Source organism: Drosophila gunungcola (genome assembly GCF_025200985.1).
Source record: "Drosophila gunungcola strain Sukarami chromosome 3L unlocalized genomic scaffold, Dgunungcola_SK_2 000014F, whole genome shotgun sequence".
Taxonomy (NCBI): Eukaryota; Metazoa; Arthropoda; class Insecta; order Diptera; family Drosophilidae; genus Drosophila; species Drosophila gunungcola.
The window spans coordinates 1857542-1874858 of NW_026453182.1; the positions used below are offsets into that span (position 1 = coordinate 1857542).

The 17317-nt window shown below is 39.0% G+C and overlaps 3 protein-coding genes across 4 annotated transcripts in view; 1 reads left to right on the forward strand and 2 right to left on the reverse strand.

Moving 5' to 3' along the window:
- The window catches only part of LOC128260035 (uncharacterized), a 104279-nt gene that overhangs the window by 61665 nt on the left and 25297 nt on the right, over positions 1-17317 (forward strand).
- LOC128260040 (stage VI sporulation protein D-like) lies at positions 3300-6315 on the reverse strand. The gene is made up of 6 exons (XM_052992732.1): positions 6234-6315; positions 5733-6175; positions 4503-5197; positions 3830-4082; positions 3509-3770; positions 3300-3444 (listed from the first exon to the last, which is right to left on the reverse strand). Exons 1-6 carry the CDS (start codon positions 6301-6303, stop codon positions 3317-3319), a joined length of 1851 nt encoding a protein of 616 aa, XP_052848692.1. The 5' UTR covers positions 6304-6315; the 3' UTR covers positions 3300-3316.
- LOC128260041 (uncharacterized) lies at positions 6686-8746 on the reverse strand. 2 transcript variants are annotated; one of them, XM_052992734.1, is made up of 3 exons: positions 7694-8746; positions 7202-7639; positions 6686-7150 (listed from the first exon to the last, which is right to left on the reverse strand). In XM_052992734.1, the coding sequence occupies exons 1-3, from the start codon at positions 8688-8690 to the stop codon at positions 6870-6872; spliced, it is 1716 nt and encodes a 571-aa protein (XP_052848694.1). In that variant the 5' UTR covers positions 8691-8746; the 3' UTR covers positions 6686-6869. The 2 variants fall into 2 exon arrangements, with proteins under 2 accessions (XP_052848694.1, XP_052848693.1); XM_052992733.1 differs by having other exon boundaries at positions 6686-7639.

Consider the following 17317-nt stretch of genomic DNA (forward strand, 5'->3'; position numbering starts at 1 on the left):
AAAATAGTTAAGGAAATTTTAAACTTGTGTTTTAGGTCTAACATAAGAATTAAATAAACTTTAAATTTATATTCCTAAAACAATTTATAGTTTTTTGGAAATAAAAAAGCCAACGAATGTGAACCTTCTTGGCTGCTCACATTTTTTTCTGTATACCCTTACCCGAATATTGATGTTTTTGCGCCGTAGTTCGGGCACTGTTAAAAAGTTTTTCGCGGCAGCAGCAGAAATTCAAATTTATTGTTTGCGGTTTTCATGGCGTCCCGGCCACGCCCACCTTTAGTCGATGGGCTTAAAATTAGTGGCGTTGTCTTGCGAATCGATGGGCGTTTGATTAACGGTAGCGCCAAGAGATTAAATCGCTTAAATGTTTTAAAAGTAGGCGTGGCTGTGGCTGAAACGAGGGCAGGGGGAATTAATGGCAGGATAAAAGTCGTGACTATCCAATTACACACGATGTAGGTGGCTCAAGACAGTAAGCCGTTTTGGTTCCGCCATCACTTACCTTTAATTAGCTAATTCCCTTTAAGGTCTTCGCCCTTAATTGTGGTTCGGGGATTACCCGACGGCGCACTCCGGGGATTAGAGTTTAGTAATTGCTGAAGAGGACTTTTCGGCCTTGTGTCCTATTGGAGAGCATCGGGTAAATGCCAAAAGAAAGTTGAAAACTTTTTCTGTGGCTGAATATGGACAAAAAAGAGGAAATTACGTCTGAAAGAGACAGGCAAATGTAATGACGGTATTTATGTTATCTTCCATCTAACTCCGCACTTACATTTATCTCAGCTTAACTCGGAAATTAACTTCAATAAGAGTGAAGTTTTGATGGGGTACTAAAAGGCATATCTCGCATAGATTTCATTAATTTTTTTAAGTTCAATCTAGAGGAGTTCCCCTCTTCTATGGAGGTTTCCTATCGCCGGCTAAGCTTACAATTTGTTCTTGAAGGACTTACAAAAAGTAATTACCTAAGCTTAACGTATTTCAGCTAAGCAAAATGTAAAAAAACAAGCAATTTATTTGAATATAAGATAATAATAAATATATTTCAAACTTGGTTTTATAATTTTTAAAGGCGCAATTATTTTTAAGAACATATACAGAATTATTATATGTTTAACAGAGATCACATCTTCATAATAAACTGTACAGTGCGGTGACAAACTGCGATTAATTTTATCCCATGAACGTTGCTTTTTCAAAGGATGTGTAAACCTCATTTAAATATCAATCATTTTTTTACCAGGCTGCCAGTTTTTAATCAATTTTCAAAGAATTTCCTTTGTTTCACCCTTGCATTCATGCGCCTTTTCCTCATTTAAAAATAATTTATACTTATTTAAGGAGGACAATTACGCCGCAAACAGAGGAGGACAAAGAGCGGTCGGGTGAACCAGTGCAATTCAATGCGGACTGGCTTCAACCGCAGGCCGCGACATTCCAGTGTCAAGCGTTTTCTTCAAATGGCAGTGAAAACCGCACAAAGACGAGCCCCCAAGTTTAGTCTCGGTTCTGGCCGGGTTAATGCAATGCAGGCAGTCAGGGCCAATGCCATTGCCACAGCCGCAGATTCTTCGCTCCGTTCACCGGATTTAGCTGGAGGCGACGGGCTCCGCTTTTGTTTTTCCAACTGGTTGACTTGGGCCACCTTCCATGCAGCTGCAGGAGTTGCCGAATGAAGGCTTTTCCATCTTACTGCCCGGCTGTTTGTATGCGTCTGCTGTGGTTTATGTCCTCGTTGTTGACATTTAGTTGACACACACAACACGGATCCTTGCCGCCCCTGGTTAGTCCCTTTCGTCCTCGTCCTGGACTTCCGGCAACAGGCCCGGGCAATGGATCATCGGCGTCTTTGTTTACACATCGCCACCGAAGTTTGCAGCTGCCTCTGCGGCAGTCCTTCTCCTGATTGTTCATCGTCAGCTGGTGCGCTTTGTTGTTGCTAACTAGAAAAGCCAGAACGTCCATTCTGCTCTGCGGAATGTCCTTCGCAACACCATGGCAGGAAAATGACGAATTTATTTAAAATTCTTCACCACAAACCTCTTAAATCGCTTAGCTAAAAATTATATTTTGTTTAATATAAACCATTTATATCAATTAAATTTTTCTACAAATGTAAGGGTGGTAATCAAAGGGGAGTTCAAGGATTGAATGTAATGTACTAAAGCTAGTTTGTATCGATGAGTACTTTCTTAATTGTTTGAAACTTTTGTCATTGATAATTATGAATCCTTCTAGCTCCATTAATCCCAAATAAAATAAATTAAATTCGTTAAATATTTTAACAAGTAAATCACAGGCAAATATTCGAAGTATTACGTAATTTGATTTGTAAAAACAAGTTTTCTGTCTTGGCTAACAAAATTTCTTCGAAAACAAAAGGTATATCAAATAAAATGTTTTTTCGTGCTTAAATGTCGTAGTTTTTTTTTATTTTGGAAGCCATTTTGTTAGCTTAAAACAGAAATTCATCCACTGTACGCCAGTGGTGTAAACAATTTTTGAGAGGTTATTTCGTTTGCAAGAGCCGCGCTCCGCACTTTGTTCCGTTTTGCACTTCATTTGAAGCCAGCCCACCCAACCCCCAGCTTAAACTCGTCCTCCAAGACCAAGGCATCCATTCGCCCAAGTCGTCCTCCTCGGGGCAGTAAATTCTGTTTACCCACTGCGATGTCGTTGTCTTTGCAGTAGATGCATCGCCAGGACAGCTATTTGTTATGTCGTTTGACTGAAGCTGCTGACATTTATCCAGAAACTGCAGTAAGCAGAACGAATATGCAGAGGATGCTGATGCTGCCTCAGATATTAAATCGCCCCCAGGCAATAAGTAACTGCGCAGCGTTTTTGTTGGCTTATTCTAGCCTTGAAATTGTAGCGCACATAAAGTACAAGAACGGATGGACAAATGGGATTTCGTGAAACTCCATTCGTTTTAAAGATTTCTCTAGTGCTTGCAGAAGTTATGTTTCTTTATTTTATTTAGTGACCACTCTCTGTATATATATTTAAAATTTCAACCGTTTTCCCTTACTAAGAAGATCTTTGGAATATAAGTCAGAGTAAGTTTGGAAATAAACTAAAAATGGCTTCTTGGTTAGAAAATTTTAAAGTTGCTCCACCATGACATGATGGACTGAAGACAATTTGTCAAAGTTGAGAAACAGGAAAGGAAACCACAAAACTAATGTTTGTGTACCCTTGCGTTTGCTTAAATTTGATATTTTAGACTGCCTCTTAAAGTATTGGAAATATTTTATTAAACTGAATATATAAATTTTGACTTAAATAATGAAATTACATTTTCGGAACAGATTTATTTTCGTCTTGCTCCGGGTGCAGGTCTAAATGGCTTTCGACGGGATTTCGAATCGACAATAAGTACAGATTGTCTCTTTAAGAAGTTACGGGATGGCACTTCATTGTCGTCCTCTGTGGTGGCAACTGTAGACAACATTTTTTCGAGATGGTTTAAGTACATAAACAGGTTGACTGATATCAAACTTACCCGCCGCTGGAGCCTGTTCTGGAGAGGATGAGGATGTGCCCGCAGCTCTTTGAGCACGCCCTGCGAACAGGTTATAGTAGCACACGGGCATGGGCTGTGGCTTTTCGCCCTCGGGAGCGGATGGGGACTTGGGCGGCTCCGCCTTGTACATCTCCTCCTCCTCCTCCTCCTCATCCACTATGTCCAACTTGGGTATCTCGAACGGTGGCACATCCTCGGATTTGCTAAGCTCTTGACAGCGTTTAATCTTTAGTTTGAGTATCTAGTGCGAAAGGATGTGTCAGTACATATATGAGTCCATAAAAAACCCGTTTTGCTCACCTCAATCATATCCTCATCTTCGGCAGTGTGGGTCAGAAAATTGGGCAGTTCGGCTACGCTCACATGGAGTTTCCTTTCGGGTATCTCGATGTTGCTCTCGTCCACTTCCTGCACCTTAAAGATCATCTCGCAGATGCGTTCTTTGAGATACTTCAACACCCCCATCGATTTGCCCGCCTCGTCAGTGTCCAGTTTGCTATCCTGCTCCTTGGCGGCAATGCTGTTCTTGATTTGTTCAATGACCTCTTGGTTTCTGACAAGAAATGTGAAATGTGTATATAAAATAAATCATATTTATGATATATAATAGTAAACAGGAATAGTAAAAATAAATATTTGGCTTTTGAATCCGAAATTTTACATTTCCAATTTTAATTAAATATAAAATAATATTTAAGTTTGATATGGTATATATTAATTACGATTATAATGCACTTACGTCTAATTTTCAGATATTAAAATCCATTCAAAAAAAAAATCAAAAGTTAAAAAAGTTGTTTAATTTCATATTTTAAGTAGCTAAAAAAACAACAAATTATAACAAAAAATATTGAAATTGGATTTACTACGATTTAAAATTTATAATAATCAGAAAATAACAACTATTTCACGATCTATATTATAAAAACTAGCTTTAGCGGTTACGATCCCTTTTTTTTAACAGTGCACTTACACTTCACTTTCCTTGACGTCGGAGAATTTCGAGGCCTCCAGTTCGCTGCTTAGAGCCTCGCGTTCCGCCTCCAGGTTGGCCTTTTCCGCCTCGGCCGCCTTCCGTAAATAGTTCAATCGGGCGGCGGACTCCTTTTGGGCGCTGAACCTTTCAAAGACCTCAAACGGCGAGGTGGCACCGGAGGCCTCCATGAGCTGCTTGAACAGGGATTCCATATCGCTGGTCACGCTCTCCAGTTGGGACACCGGCTCCTCCTCGCCGTTTTCCGTCTTGGCCGTGTGCTGGTCGCCCGAACTGGATCCCACACTGTCCTGGTGGACCAGTGTCTTGGTTTCGGCAAAGAGCTTGCGCCCAATCCGCTCCAGCTCCAGTTTTCGGGCCTCCACCTGTTTGCGGAAGTCGAGAGCCTGCCGCTCCCTGGTTTTCTGTGAGAGATTGGCCTGCTGCTCCTGGCGCTGCAGGATCACTTTGGCCGCGTCCCGCATCTCGACCGCCTCGTTGTGCACCTGCTGCAGTCGCTCGATCTCCGCCTTCTGGTCACTCAGTGATCCCTCCAGTTCCCGCAGACTCCGCTCAAAACGCTCCGCATCCGTCATCAAGGATGCCTCAATGGAGCGGTATTTCTTGCGGATGTGCTCCGCCTCCATCCACTGCACATTGGTGCGGTGGATCTCGTTCTCCAGCTGGCAAACGAGCTGTGGGGTCATTTTGGAATCAGTTATCAAGCAACTCATTTGAATTTAAAGATACTGTATAATTTTCATAAATAAGTTAATTGCCTCTTGAAAAAATCCTTGGTCTATACAAAACTTTTTGAAAAAAAAAATTAATTTTAAAGATTATAAAAAAATAGCAATTTGAAGCAAACCTTAAACGATTATCAAAAAATGGGACTTCTAAAAAACTCAGAAGCTCTTTCAACTTTTCTTTTTTACATTGTTTCGTTCTTTATGTCATAAAATTGTCGTGAAGTTAACAAATACCTTAATGGTATTGTAAAGAGGTTCTGTAAAACATTTTGGTATTTATATTCAAAAACAGGATGAACATAAAATCTTCTTAGAATTTGAATGCAAATTCTTTTCCCAACAAATGGTAAAAAAAAGTATAAAGTATAAGTTTATATAAATTAAATCATAATTGCTGCTATTTTAGGCACTTTTAGGCAAAGAACTCTATATTTTGAATATTTTGCTATTTCCCTAGAGATTCACTTTGTACTTTTCTTACCTTTCTGTTGGCATCCTCCTCGAGGGTTTCTGGGGGCTTTTCACCCAAGTTTTGGTTCTGTGCCTCCTTGTTGGCCAGCAGTCCGCGATACTTCTCCACCAGTTTACTGAAATGCTGCTGGCGGGATTTGAAGCGATGCCGGAGAAGATCCATCTGCTTGCGACTCTCGGTAATCTTGAGATCAGTGAGGAAAATGGCATCGTCGGCGTTTTTAGCACCCACAGGATACGTAGCCTTGCCCACAATTAAAGTGGGCGTGCAGCTATGAGCCCTCCGGGATTCCCCAGTAGGCTCCTTGATGACCACAGGTCGTTGGAGGGGATTCCGCAGTCGACTCGCCTTCACCGTCAGCTCCTTGATGTCCTTTTTCAAGGAGCCAATGGTGTCGCAGTTGATGCGGTTCTGCTTCTGCCACTCGGCTGCATTAGCCGTCTTTTGGCCATCTGCAAGGACTCGTTTTATTATTATTGCTTTACATATTGAAAATGCTAGCTTACACACCTGCCAATAAAATGCGCTTCTTAATCTCATTTATTTGTCGGTTTAATTCGTTCAACTTGTCCGATTCCATGGCTTCATGGGTGCGCTTTACCCTTTTCGAATTGGTTGTCACAATATATGCTCTCTGAACTGTTTGTTAAATCGATACTACAGTTGTTGTGGAAACAATTAAGTTAACATTGTACACTGCTGGTTGCTACCAACAGTGTACAGTACCTTTACTTAACAAATTATAATTACACAAAAAAAAACATCAATAATGTTACATTCTATTATCAAAATAATTCAAAAAATATTTCATTTCTTGGAATATTACATTTTTCTAACCTAAGGCCTATCGATTGTAATGTTCATTTTGGAAAGTAATTCAATAAATACTGTAAAAGCTAAAAAAAAAGGTTTTTAGCGAGATTGTTTCAAGTAATCAAATTCAATCGGAATATAAATAAATCTAAATTTTTCAAGTCTTTCTATATTTTCAAAAAATGAACAACAACAATATTTACAAAATATATTTAAAGATATCACATTAATTTATCATCAGCTTGAAGCATGCCCTCAAACGCTAGAAACACCAAGGATTTCACTGGGAAATCAACTAGAATGTTGGAAAACAAAAATGTGCAATTCAACACACTATTCGAAGCGAGATAGGAGCGCACTGTTCCGGACCCTGGCAACGAACTCGGCGGCGTGGCTGGGCTCCCGGAAGGAGCAGGCGATCCTCTCCAGGATTCCCTTGCGGCAGAAGGCGTAGTTGATGTTGGTCCAGCGGCAGCTATACGAACTATTGGACATGTAGTCGATGCGCCACTTTTCGTCCACCCGCATGTGAATGATGAGTTCACCAGTGATTCGGTCATGTAGTATTATGTAATACAATCCGTGTAGCTCCCAGATCTCGATTTGACCCTCGCCTGAGAAGGAGGGGGAACGGTAAGGGTTTGCAACGGAACCTGGTACTTTACCTTGCCGTTTCCACTCCTTCAGTTTATTGAAACAGAATAGCCTTACAGGTTGGCTAAACAGTATCCTTCCATTCTGTTGAGTGTCCGCTATATCGGCTATAGTTTTTGTTAATCCAATTACTTCTTGAGATGACTTATTTAGGACTTCCGAATCATCACTTTCGGATACATCACTAAAAACTGAATCCTTGCTCACATTCAAGCCATTGCAAGTCAATCCTTCACTGGCATCTATTCTGTACATTATGGGGAGTGGTGGTTCCTTACTCGGACCTCTCATCATGGGTTCTCCGCAGCCCATCGAATTTTCTTGAACTTCTTTTCTGCTGCTCTCTGCAGCTGGTGTCAGTTGAAATATATTCTGCCTAAACACTCTTGAAAAGTTTAATGAGCTCCTAATTCTTTCAAATCGATTCAATCTGTTCTTATAAGAATTGTCTGGAAATAACGTTTTGTTTAATGCAACCAAATTCGTGTATACTGGCTACTTACCATTAAAAGATGCCTCTAACCTTTTGAGCATATTCAAGCTCAAGATAAGTGCCTTAAGTGATCTGGAGGCTTCCTGTTGAATAATTTCCTTGGGGCGGGTTTTCGTCCACCTCGTTTCTCTGTCCCCAAAAGAAAGCCGGACATTAGGTGTCCAAGTTGCCTTGTTTCCTACCAGGGAACTTATAATACCAAATTTAGGTCCTGGCTTTGCTTTTTCCACTAATGGAGCAACCAGTTCTTCGATCTGTAGAGTTATGGGGGCTACGATGCCAGGTGATTTTAGTTGTTGTCCTTGGGGATCTGATTGTTCAATTTTGGATTCTCTTATATCTTTAGTTACTGGCAAAACAGATTCTTCATTCCTGGGCAATCCTATTTCTTTGTTCTCAAGTAAATTTAATTCTTCTAACTGTGGGGTGTTTTGTTCTTCGTTCGGAGCCAAATTCGATTCCTTCATTAATACTAAATTAGGTACTTCGACTTGTTGTATTTTTAGTAGTTCGATCTTCAGCTTAGTTGTATCCTTATTCTCAGCTACCTCTTCTATTTGCTCAACTTGTGAGTCGGAACAGGCCATTTCTAGTTCCGGTATAAAGTACGGCATTGTGTTTTTGCTTTCTTTGGAACTCTCACACTTTGACCAAAAAGATGGATCTGCTTTGCCAAACAAAGAAAGTTCCCCTAAGCCACACTGAAAAGGTAAAAGGTCCTTTACCTCACTGTGCTTTCGCAACCGATTGATGATATTGAAGGGTGCCAGAAGTGTATCAATCGGCAAGCTTGGTAGGTTGCAGACCACTTCAAAGGACTCATCCTGGGTGGTTTCCACTTGTTGAACTAAGTCCGATGCCTGGAGATTGGGCAAAGGTATATTACCTTCGGACGACTGAAGGTTCAGCACAGGACACTTGATTGTGTTGTCCGATTGTGAGTTCTCGACTGCAATTTCCTCACTTTGCCCATCTGCGTTGGATGCATCCACTTGGCTGTGCAACATTGTCCAAGCTGGGTATCTGTCGAAAAACAAAACAAAATGTATAAAAATTGACTGAGATTTTTAACACAAATGACTTACAGCTTATTGAGTGTTGAATCAATGTGAAGGAACTTCAGTTTTATTTGACGCCTTTTTTTAATCTAGAAATAACCTTTATATAATCTATATCATAAATAAATATATAAATTCTTTAACTATAAAATCTTAAAATCATTTTATTTAAATTAAAACATGTGTGAAAATATAACCTATTAAGTTGCTTAATCAATTATATTTTTACTTTTGTTTGAATAAGCACAAAGTTAATTTTTTCTTCTTGCTTGTGAAGTACGAACTTTAAAATGAAAACAGAGAGAACAGCCGTCGTTTTATGGTCTCGTTTCTCACTGTTATCGTATCTTTTCATTAGTATCGCCTTTCAGGTCAGTCTTCTGTTGCCATCAGTTGAACATAACAAGACACAAAAGGATTCTGGGAGAAACTTCCTTTTATTGTTGTCCGCATGCATGAGGCAGTTCGGCCCCAGCGACTAATTACAATTTGCTTTTTGCCCAACGGTGCGTATGCGTAATCATAGAGACGGGAAAAGGAAGCCAGCATGTGGAACGGTCCGCCGTGGAGTGGGAATCAAATTACATTGACAACAATTTTCCGCCGGCATTTAGACGGACGAAATGCGAATGGAAACAAAAGCACCTGAAGGCCAAAACAAAACATTGCCCAGTCTCGACGTTCTTTTATGGGTGAGACGAGGATTCTAAATGTATATAGATGAGTGCCCGCAGCTAAACAAATACGCCAGGGACGAGTCAAAGCAAATAACGCAGGAAAAATATTTGAATCTGAAATATGCATAAAATGCGGGAAAACGAATTCAAAGCTTTGCGAAATAAATAAATAGCGAATGCAAGCAAAATGGGACATAAAAAAAAGAAAAACATGAGAACAAAAGGGGAGGAAGGAAACTTCCATTCTCAAAGTAAAACAATCAAAATTTGCGCACCATTAAATTTTGTATTGTACTGGTTCCACCAAAGTTTCCCCAGCATTCTCTTGAATTTTCTCCATTTTCTCATTTTTCCAGTACTTTACATACTCGCAAGCTTTTATGTGCTCCAAATTGACTTTCTGCTCAATGCTCAATGCTTTGATTCCCGTGATTCGTTTTTTTCTCAGTCAATTGCCAGATTTTTGTTTCCTTTTTGGCTGAAGCTTCTGGCATCCTTGTAAATATTTTGTTGACACTTATCTATTTGCAAAACCGATCAAAGCGCAAAAACAGCGAAATGTCAGCTATATTGTGGCACAAATTGGTTTTGATTTATGACTTTGTTTTCGCAAATCCAGCCTTAGTCGAATTGATACAGATCGGAACTCATGGACAAAGCTGATTATATGTGGTTTATGATACGTTTTTTTTATACCTCCTCTGAATCTAATTAAATTTACCAATAATGGTAGACAAATGCAATTATTATTATGTTTGATTAAGCTGTGCCTCGGGGGCAGTCATAAATTAACATTTGTTTAATATTAATTAGTGTGTCTGAAACTCCAAATATTTTTAAATTATGTGTAATTTTTAGTTGATTTAATATACAATAACAATTATACTACACCATATATTTTTACTAGAATGGTCATTAATTAGGGTATAATATTTTTTTTTTCCTTTTTAATAATTGGTTGTGTGCGTTGTTTCATATTTAGGCAGCGTCAAGGACTCTAACTATTTATATCTTTATTGATTTATTTATGCAAAAAACTGGAAAGTTCAGTAAAGTAAGTGAATTTATTTTTATTATGCAGCTAATTTGAATAGTTTATGATTTCTACTTTTCGGACATAGATAGGTATTGGTTCTGGAGTATGAAGTGCATGTGTGCCATTAAAGCTTAATTAATATTTTCATAGTACCTGCTCTATCGACAGTGTCTAGTTGAAGTGCCATTAATTTGGGTGGTTAGCCAACCAGAAGGTATACTGGTATAAGGGTTACATTATATTGTAATTTTTAAAACCAACTTAAATATTTAGCTCATGGTAACACAGGCTCTCGAGTAAACTTTCATCTCTCGAGGACGAGAGGCAGGCCACCTGGCCGAATGTAACGTTGTAACCTATGTAGCACAGGTGTGACATTCTGCAGCTCTGCCAGGACATGCTCCGAGCCCATTAAAACTAATTACTCATAATCATTTCGGCTACTGCTCGACTGCCTCGGGGAACCCATACCATGACTCTTGGCGAGCAACAGTCACAGCTGCCACATACCCATTGAAATTAATTAAAATTAAAACGGGAGTGCTTGTGGAAAATGGAAATGGAAATATAAATGAAGCTCCGCGAAGCCTGCACATGTGGCGAACTCATGTCCTGGCTGATTCCCATGAAAACGACTCAACCGCAGATGATGGAAAAATTAGTGGCAGGCAAAAGGAGCACTGGAGAGAAGTCAAAGGCACAAAGTCAAGTGCGCGGCGACCGATGAAAAATCTCTGCGAAATTAATTAAATTCTGTAATTTAAGGCACTCCCCGTTGACATCACCGCCTCCTACGGCTGCACTCGGCACGTACTACGTATGTGTGTGGCTGATGCTTTTATCATGATTATTATGCTGGGTCTCCCCTCAGGCTCTCCGCACCTGGGTTCGGTGACCTTTCGTCCTGCAATTTAACCGTCATGCTCGGCTATGCAGGCTTGGTGCACATGCCTCTTTCGCACTGCCGAAAATATTGCATTTTAAATAGAACAGCATGGTTTGCAATTTCAACAAAAATTTTATAATTTTCAGGAATATACTGTGGAAATTTCTGATCGATCAGACTAAAACTCGCTGAGATACCGATTATGCGGTATGTAAAAAACTTTAGACGCCTTTTTTTCAAAACTACGTTTTTTCAAGTCGGTGCGTAAATTTACTCAAAAAGTAATGGTCCTATCTAAATGATTTTGCACACATCCTTTGTACAGTAAATACTTTCGGATGAACATAAGTTTTTATTTTAAACGTTATTTTAAATAAACTAATATATTAAATAAATCAATTACATTTTTTTGTTAATCACTGCGGGTCCAGGCTTTACGCACCGCAAGACGCTACTTTTTTGAAGAGACTCCGACCGACCGCCACCACGGGATAAATAACAAATATTAACAAATAAAGACATTTACCGTATAAAAAAAACAGAGAAATGAGAAAAAATCGACCCCTTAAATAAAGAACATCAATAAAATATTTGTTTTTTAAGGTGTTCTTCTTATACAAAACAGCCTTAACAGAATAAATAAAATAAGATAATTTAAAAATTTTTGAAAACATGTTTTGAACTGAAATTTACTAGATTGGTTTCTTACTTAACGATATATATTTATATTTTATATTTATTCTGGGAAACTTAAATACAATAATAATAAAGCCCATTACTATTAATGTCAAATAATATATATTTTTAAATTTTATATTTGCTTAAAAATTATTGTCTCCGTAAGGACCGTTTTTAGTAATGTCAAAATATTATATACTAGCTAGCAACAGAATTCATACAACTGAGTGCAATCCTTATTAAACAATTTTATCATTACCAAAGATATATAGTTTAAAACTTAAACAAAAGTTTGCTCAGTGCATTTGTTTGCTTTTCGACTTGGCCTGCATTAGTGTATGTGTGTGTGTGTTTGTGTGTGTGAAGGTCCTGCAGGCATCACATTTCTCCTGCCGTCGTCCGCCAGATGGCGCCACCTCTGCAACGCTGTCAAGCGCAACGCAGCGCAAAATTATTCTAATTAGAGTGCCCCGCCTCCCGCAGCTCCGTGATATCCTTTACAGTGCCTTTGAAATGTTATTCAGTTAGATAGTGAGTGGGACAGAGAGGTCTGTGTGTGTTTCTAATTTGCCCGTTATTTTTCTGGCTTTAAGCACTTTAGTTTACCAGCAGTTACACTCCTTGCCAAGAGCTAATGTGTTGGTGTGTGTAGAAGAAAAATCCATTTAAAATGATTTTGCCTTTTAAATTTTAAATTGAGTTGGAATATTTTAAATCCGTCAGTCTAAAGGTCGAACATACATATTGTAATACCAAATATATATATAGGAATATTTGCTTTTTTGTTATTTTTAAAGATATTAATGTTTTATATATCCTTATCTCCAAATCTAAATTATAGCGTTTAAGTACATTAAAAAACAACTTTATTTTCATTAACATTTTTACTTTTCATCATATTTCTTAAAAAACTGGAAGAACTAGAAATGCTTTTATGTTTCCATTGTACAATAATACATTATTGTTAACGAAAACTCGTGACAACTTCTGCCACCTGCAGAGCGAAATTGCGACCCTCTAACTCGTCAGTTGGACAGCCTGAAACCCTGAAGCTGTGACAAAATGAATTTTTTAGATGTGATGGCAAGCTCCGTGTCTCACGGCACGGAGACATCGCCCAGGACTTATGTGCATGATTTATCTTGAGCCGCACAACAAAAGCGGTTGGAGTTAGAGCACTCCCTGTGCGTGACGCAGCTCCTCCGTTCCCCCGAACATGAATCACCCGCCGAGTGGCAACATGTGCTTAATAGTTTAACGCTTCGTGTGCCACTTAGCTGGGCGTGAATGCCTATCCTGGCTAGGAGTCGTCAGCCAGGAGTTGCCTCCTCCTACTCCTTCTTCTGTTCGTGCTGCTGATAATGATGGTAAAGTACTGCACAAGGTGGTGATGAGGCGAAGATGCGGGTGGCGAGGTAGGTGATGATGCAGTCTATCTGCCGTAGAGCCCCATCCCTTGCAGCACTCATTTTTCGTTTCTGGCGTTAGCGAATCCTGCTCAGTTACAAACCCGCGACGTTGTTTTCTGCATGCTGCTCCGTTTTGCAAACCAAGCCAAGCCAATTTCATCTCGTTCCGCGCCATGAATGGACGGACGGACGGACGGACAGACAGACGGCCAGGGTCCTGGTTCCCATGTCCTCGCAACCTGACATCGCGTGTCGCATGATGTATGACATTTTCGCGCCACATAAACAGCTGTGTTCTCCCTCCGATAATAAGGTACCCACACTTAAAAAAATCATCTGCACTTAAAGTCAACAACTAAAATTTATACTTGAAATACTTGTTTTACGAAAATAAGACGTAAAAAATGTACATATTAATATTGTAGATATAATTTACTGGGCTGTTCTTTATATAAAAAAACGGACTTAAATCGGACTTAAATCGAATTCAAAATTCGAATTTAAAACAAATAAAGTATTCATAGATATTAAAATTTAAAATTAAGTTCATTATGCAAAATTAATCTTATGACCGATTTCTCAATGTCATATTAAGGTTGTAGCTTGTGATCGGCAACAGAAAGTTAAAAAGACAACTTATTTTTAAACATTTGAAAATTCGGTTTCATAATGGGATGTTAATTTTCCGACCGACTAAGTCCTACCGGTATTTAGCATAGTATTGAGATAATAAATGTTTCCGAAGCAGCAATTTAACTTAATGTTAAATGTTTGCGTTTTCTCTCAACAGTAAACTACTGGTGAAATGTATTCCGAAGTGCACCTGTGCCGCGAACCAGGACACCTGTCATCCCCTGCCTGCTCTCCACCTTGTTGCTCTTTTGTTTTTGTGCATCGCATCGTCCAGACAGCCTTTGCCAAAGGGGGTGGCTCTATTTGCTTTGGGTGTTGGGGTGTGGGGTGTGGAGGTGTGGGTTTTTGGGTAGTGGCGTGTTGTTTGTTTTCGTTTGCTTTAACGAAATTGGCACGATGCGCGGGTGGCGAGGCCGCCGTGTTGACTGTTTGGCTATTTGCTCGTTTACGTTAACGGTGAGCTGACTTATTTTCCTCGGCGGTGCGATTCAAATATGCCGGCAGTTCCTTTACCCACAACCGGTTGATTGCACTAGTCAAGCCAATTGACCCTCGGCATTACCTGAGCTTCTCTGAAATTCCGTTTTTCTTGCTAGTTAGAATCAACTATTAAACTAAACTGAAAGATAATTCATTTCAAAAAATGTTGTATATTTTAATTCTTGGCTTAGTTATATCATTTGTATAATGATTACCGTATATCAACCTTTAATTTGATTTAATTGGCACAAAAAATGTTGAAGGTTTTCATGTTGACTAGCAGAATTGTCTGCTAAAGGAACAAAAATGTATATTTAAAACCAGATTTAATGCGTTCATATGAAAATTAATGATTAATGATTAATTGGGTGTAATGCTTTATTTTTTCCATAATCGGGCTGAATAAATATGTACTTTGAAACTTAAACAAGTTCATTCAATGAAAGTCTTATTTGTTTTATACAAGAAAATCTCTTTTAAAAGAAAACACTATTTAAGCAATATCAAAAATAAATTCATTCAGTTTTGGTCGAAACTTCGATTCAAGAAAGACTAATTTTAATTACACATACTTCAATGAAAATTTGGGCTAACTTGTAAAATAAATCATATATAGACATTTGTTAAGCCTTTAAAAAATACGTATGAATTTAACTTATGAAATTTAAAAACAATTTTCTTCATTTATCTTATTGTCAATATTTTATTTTTGAACAGTTAATAAAATGTCGTAGATGCAATTTGGTAATAATAATTTTGAGTGTAGTGTAAACAACCAAAGTTTCCCATCCACTAATTGAATAAGTTAGTTTTCCGGAACGAAACATGCGGTTATAGTTGGCTTCCTTTCACTCGGTGGAGCGTATTCCCCGTTGCACGGATTTCTGCACACAGAGCTGACTAAACTTTTTGACTTCCACTTTTGTGCAAACACGCTCATCATCATTTGAGTCTGGCCGTCCCGAAATACCATTAAAATCACATTTCGATTTAATTTGCATGAATTGAAGGCGAGGCAGCCAGTGGAAAATGAAGCTGAGCGGCAGTCTAAACATGAACTAAAGCGCCATTCAATATCGATTTGAAATCAATTAGAGAGTGATTTGCAATATATATTAAGCGAATTGCTTAGCCGCAGTCGAGTAAATCAACCAAATCGCCGGACTTTTGTCCGGAGTTCGGTCTCTATCCAACTCCGTCCATTGAATTTAACGGGTCCAAGGACACGAGGGGTGGATTATGACACTTTTTGCGGCTCGCTGCTCGCATATTCGGCTTTTGCTTTTATTGAGCGAAATGAAAAATTCAATTAAAATGCACACATGCTCCTCCGAGCCCCACAACTCGATGGGCCAGCCCTAACACCCGGCAACATCCCGTGCCAGGGAAAAAATTGAGAGCGGAACGAACAAGGCTGGCTGGCAGCAAAAACCGAAAGGAAACGAAAATGTGAAAAATCAGCATAACAAAGTGGGAAAAACTATGAAAATGCACTCGCCCGGCATGGCCGCTTTCACTTTTCCTTACTCCATTTTTCGGACAGTTTTCCGCCACGCTCCAGAAACCTGGCGACCATCCAGCCAGACGTACTCATGTGTCCGTAGACCTCGGGACAGGCGACACAATATAGTATCTCCATATCTCTCCGGTGCTCCAAAGGGCAGTGCTAGTATGTAAATAACCCAGTGCTGTAAACACATTTCATTTGAACAAAGAATTAGACCTAGAAGGCTTTTGTTACGGAGATTTTGCGCTGGGACTAACCGAATCAGCATTTATTGCTTAAAAAGGATTTTAAGGTAACAAATTTTGGTACTCTTTTTAGGGTCTGAAATGGAAGACTACAAAAGTACATTTAAAGAATTTTCTATGCAAATAACAAGAAGCGCTTTTAATGAAGTACCTCAAAAAGATACTAAGAAAACAGTTCTAATATTTATGAAACAACAAATTTTTTTAAATAATCAAGGTGGGCTAAAATGTAATGTTATATAACCAAAACAATATGCACTACTAGGAACAAGGAGTATTCCTATGAAAACTTTACAAGATTTATGACTTGATTTATTAATAATTATAAATATAATTATATGAAATAAATATAAGTATTATTTTATATAGCTTAGTTAAACAGTCTTGTACTTGTATTTCTTTATTATATAACAAAAATAATATTTATTTCGAGAAACACGGAGTGTTTCAATGAAAACTTTACAAACATTTGCTTATTTTTATTTTCATATTTACGTTAACTATTTTGGATTTCGTGCTGTCTGACATTTTCTCGAATTTGTATAATTAACGACTGCAAACAATGCATGGCATGCAGCGAAATTGAGGAGAACAGTAAACACATCGGAATATCGCGGCGTTAATGAAACAAATGCCGACACCCCGACCTCCCATTGCTGTCAGAATCAGTTGATATTGAGGGGCGGTTTGTTCCCAGGGCAAACAAACTGCAAAGCCAAATTTACGGATGCCGCTTTTGAATTGACAACCGGAAGCGGGAACTGAAAACCGGGAAAGGGGCGTTGGTGGAGCCCGGTTTTATGGCGGATTTCGACGAAATATAAAAATAAAATTGGATTTTAGCGTAGATTGTAGAAGGCCGTAAATATTTTTCAATTCACTGGCCTCTGGACGGAGGAGTGGGGATTGGGCTGTACACCCGCACATATGATTTCCCCAAGGGGACGCAAATGGGGTTGTGGCTCTGCGGTTGGGAATCGCGTGCGAATGATTTGGCAGCATTAACTCCCCGACACCCGGCTGCC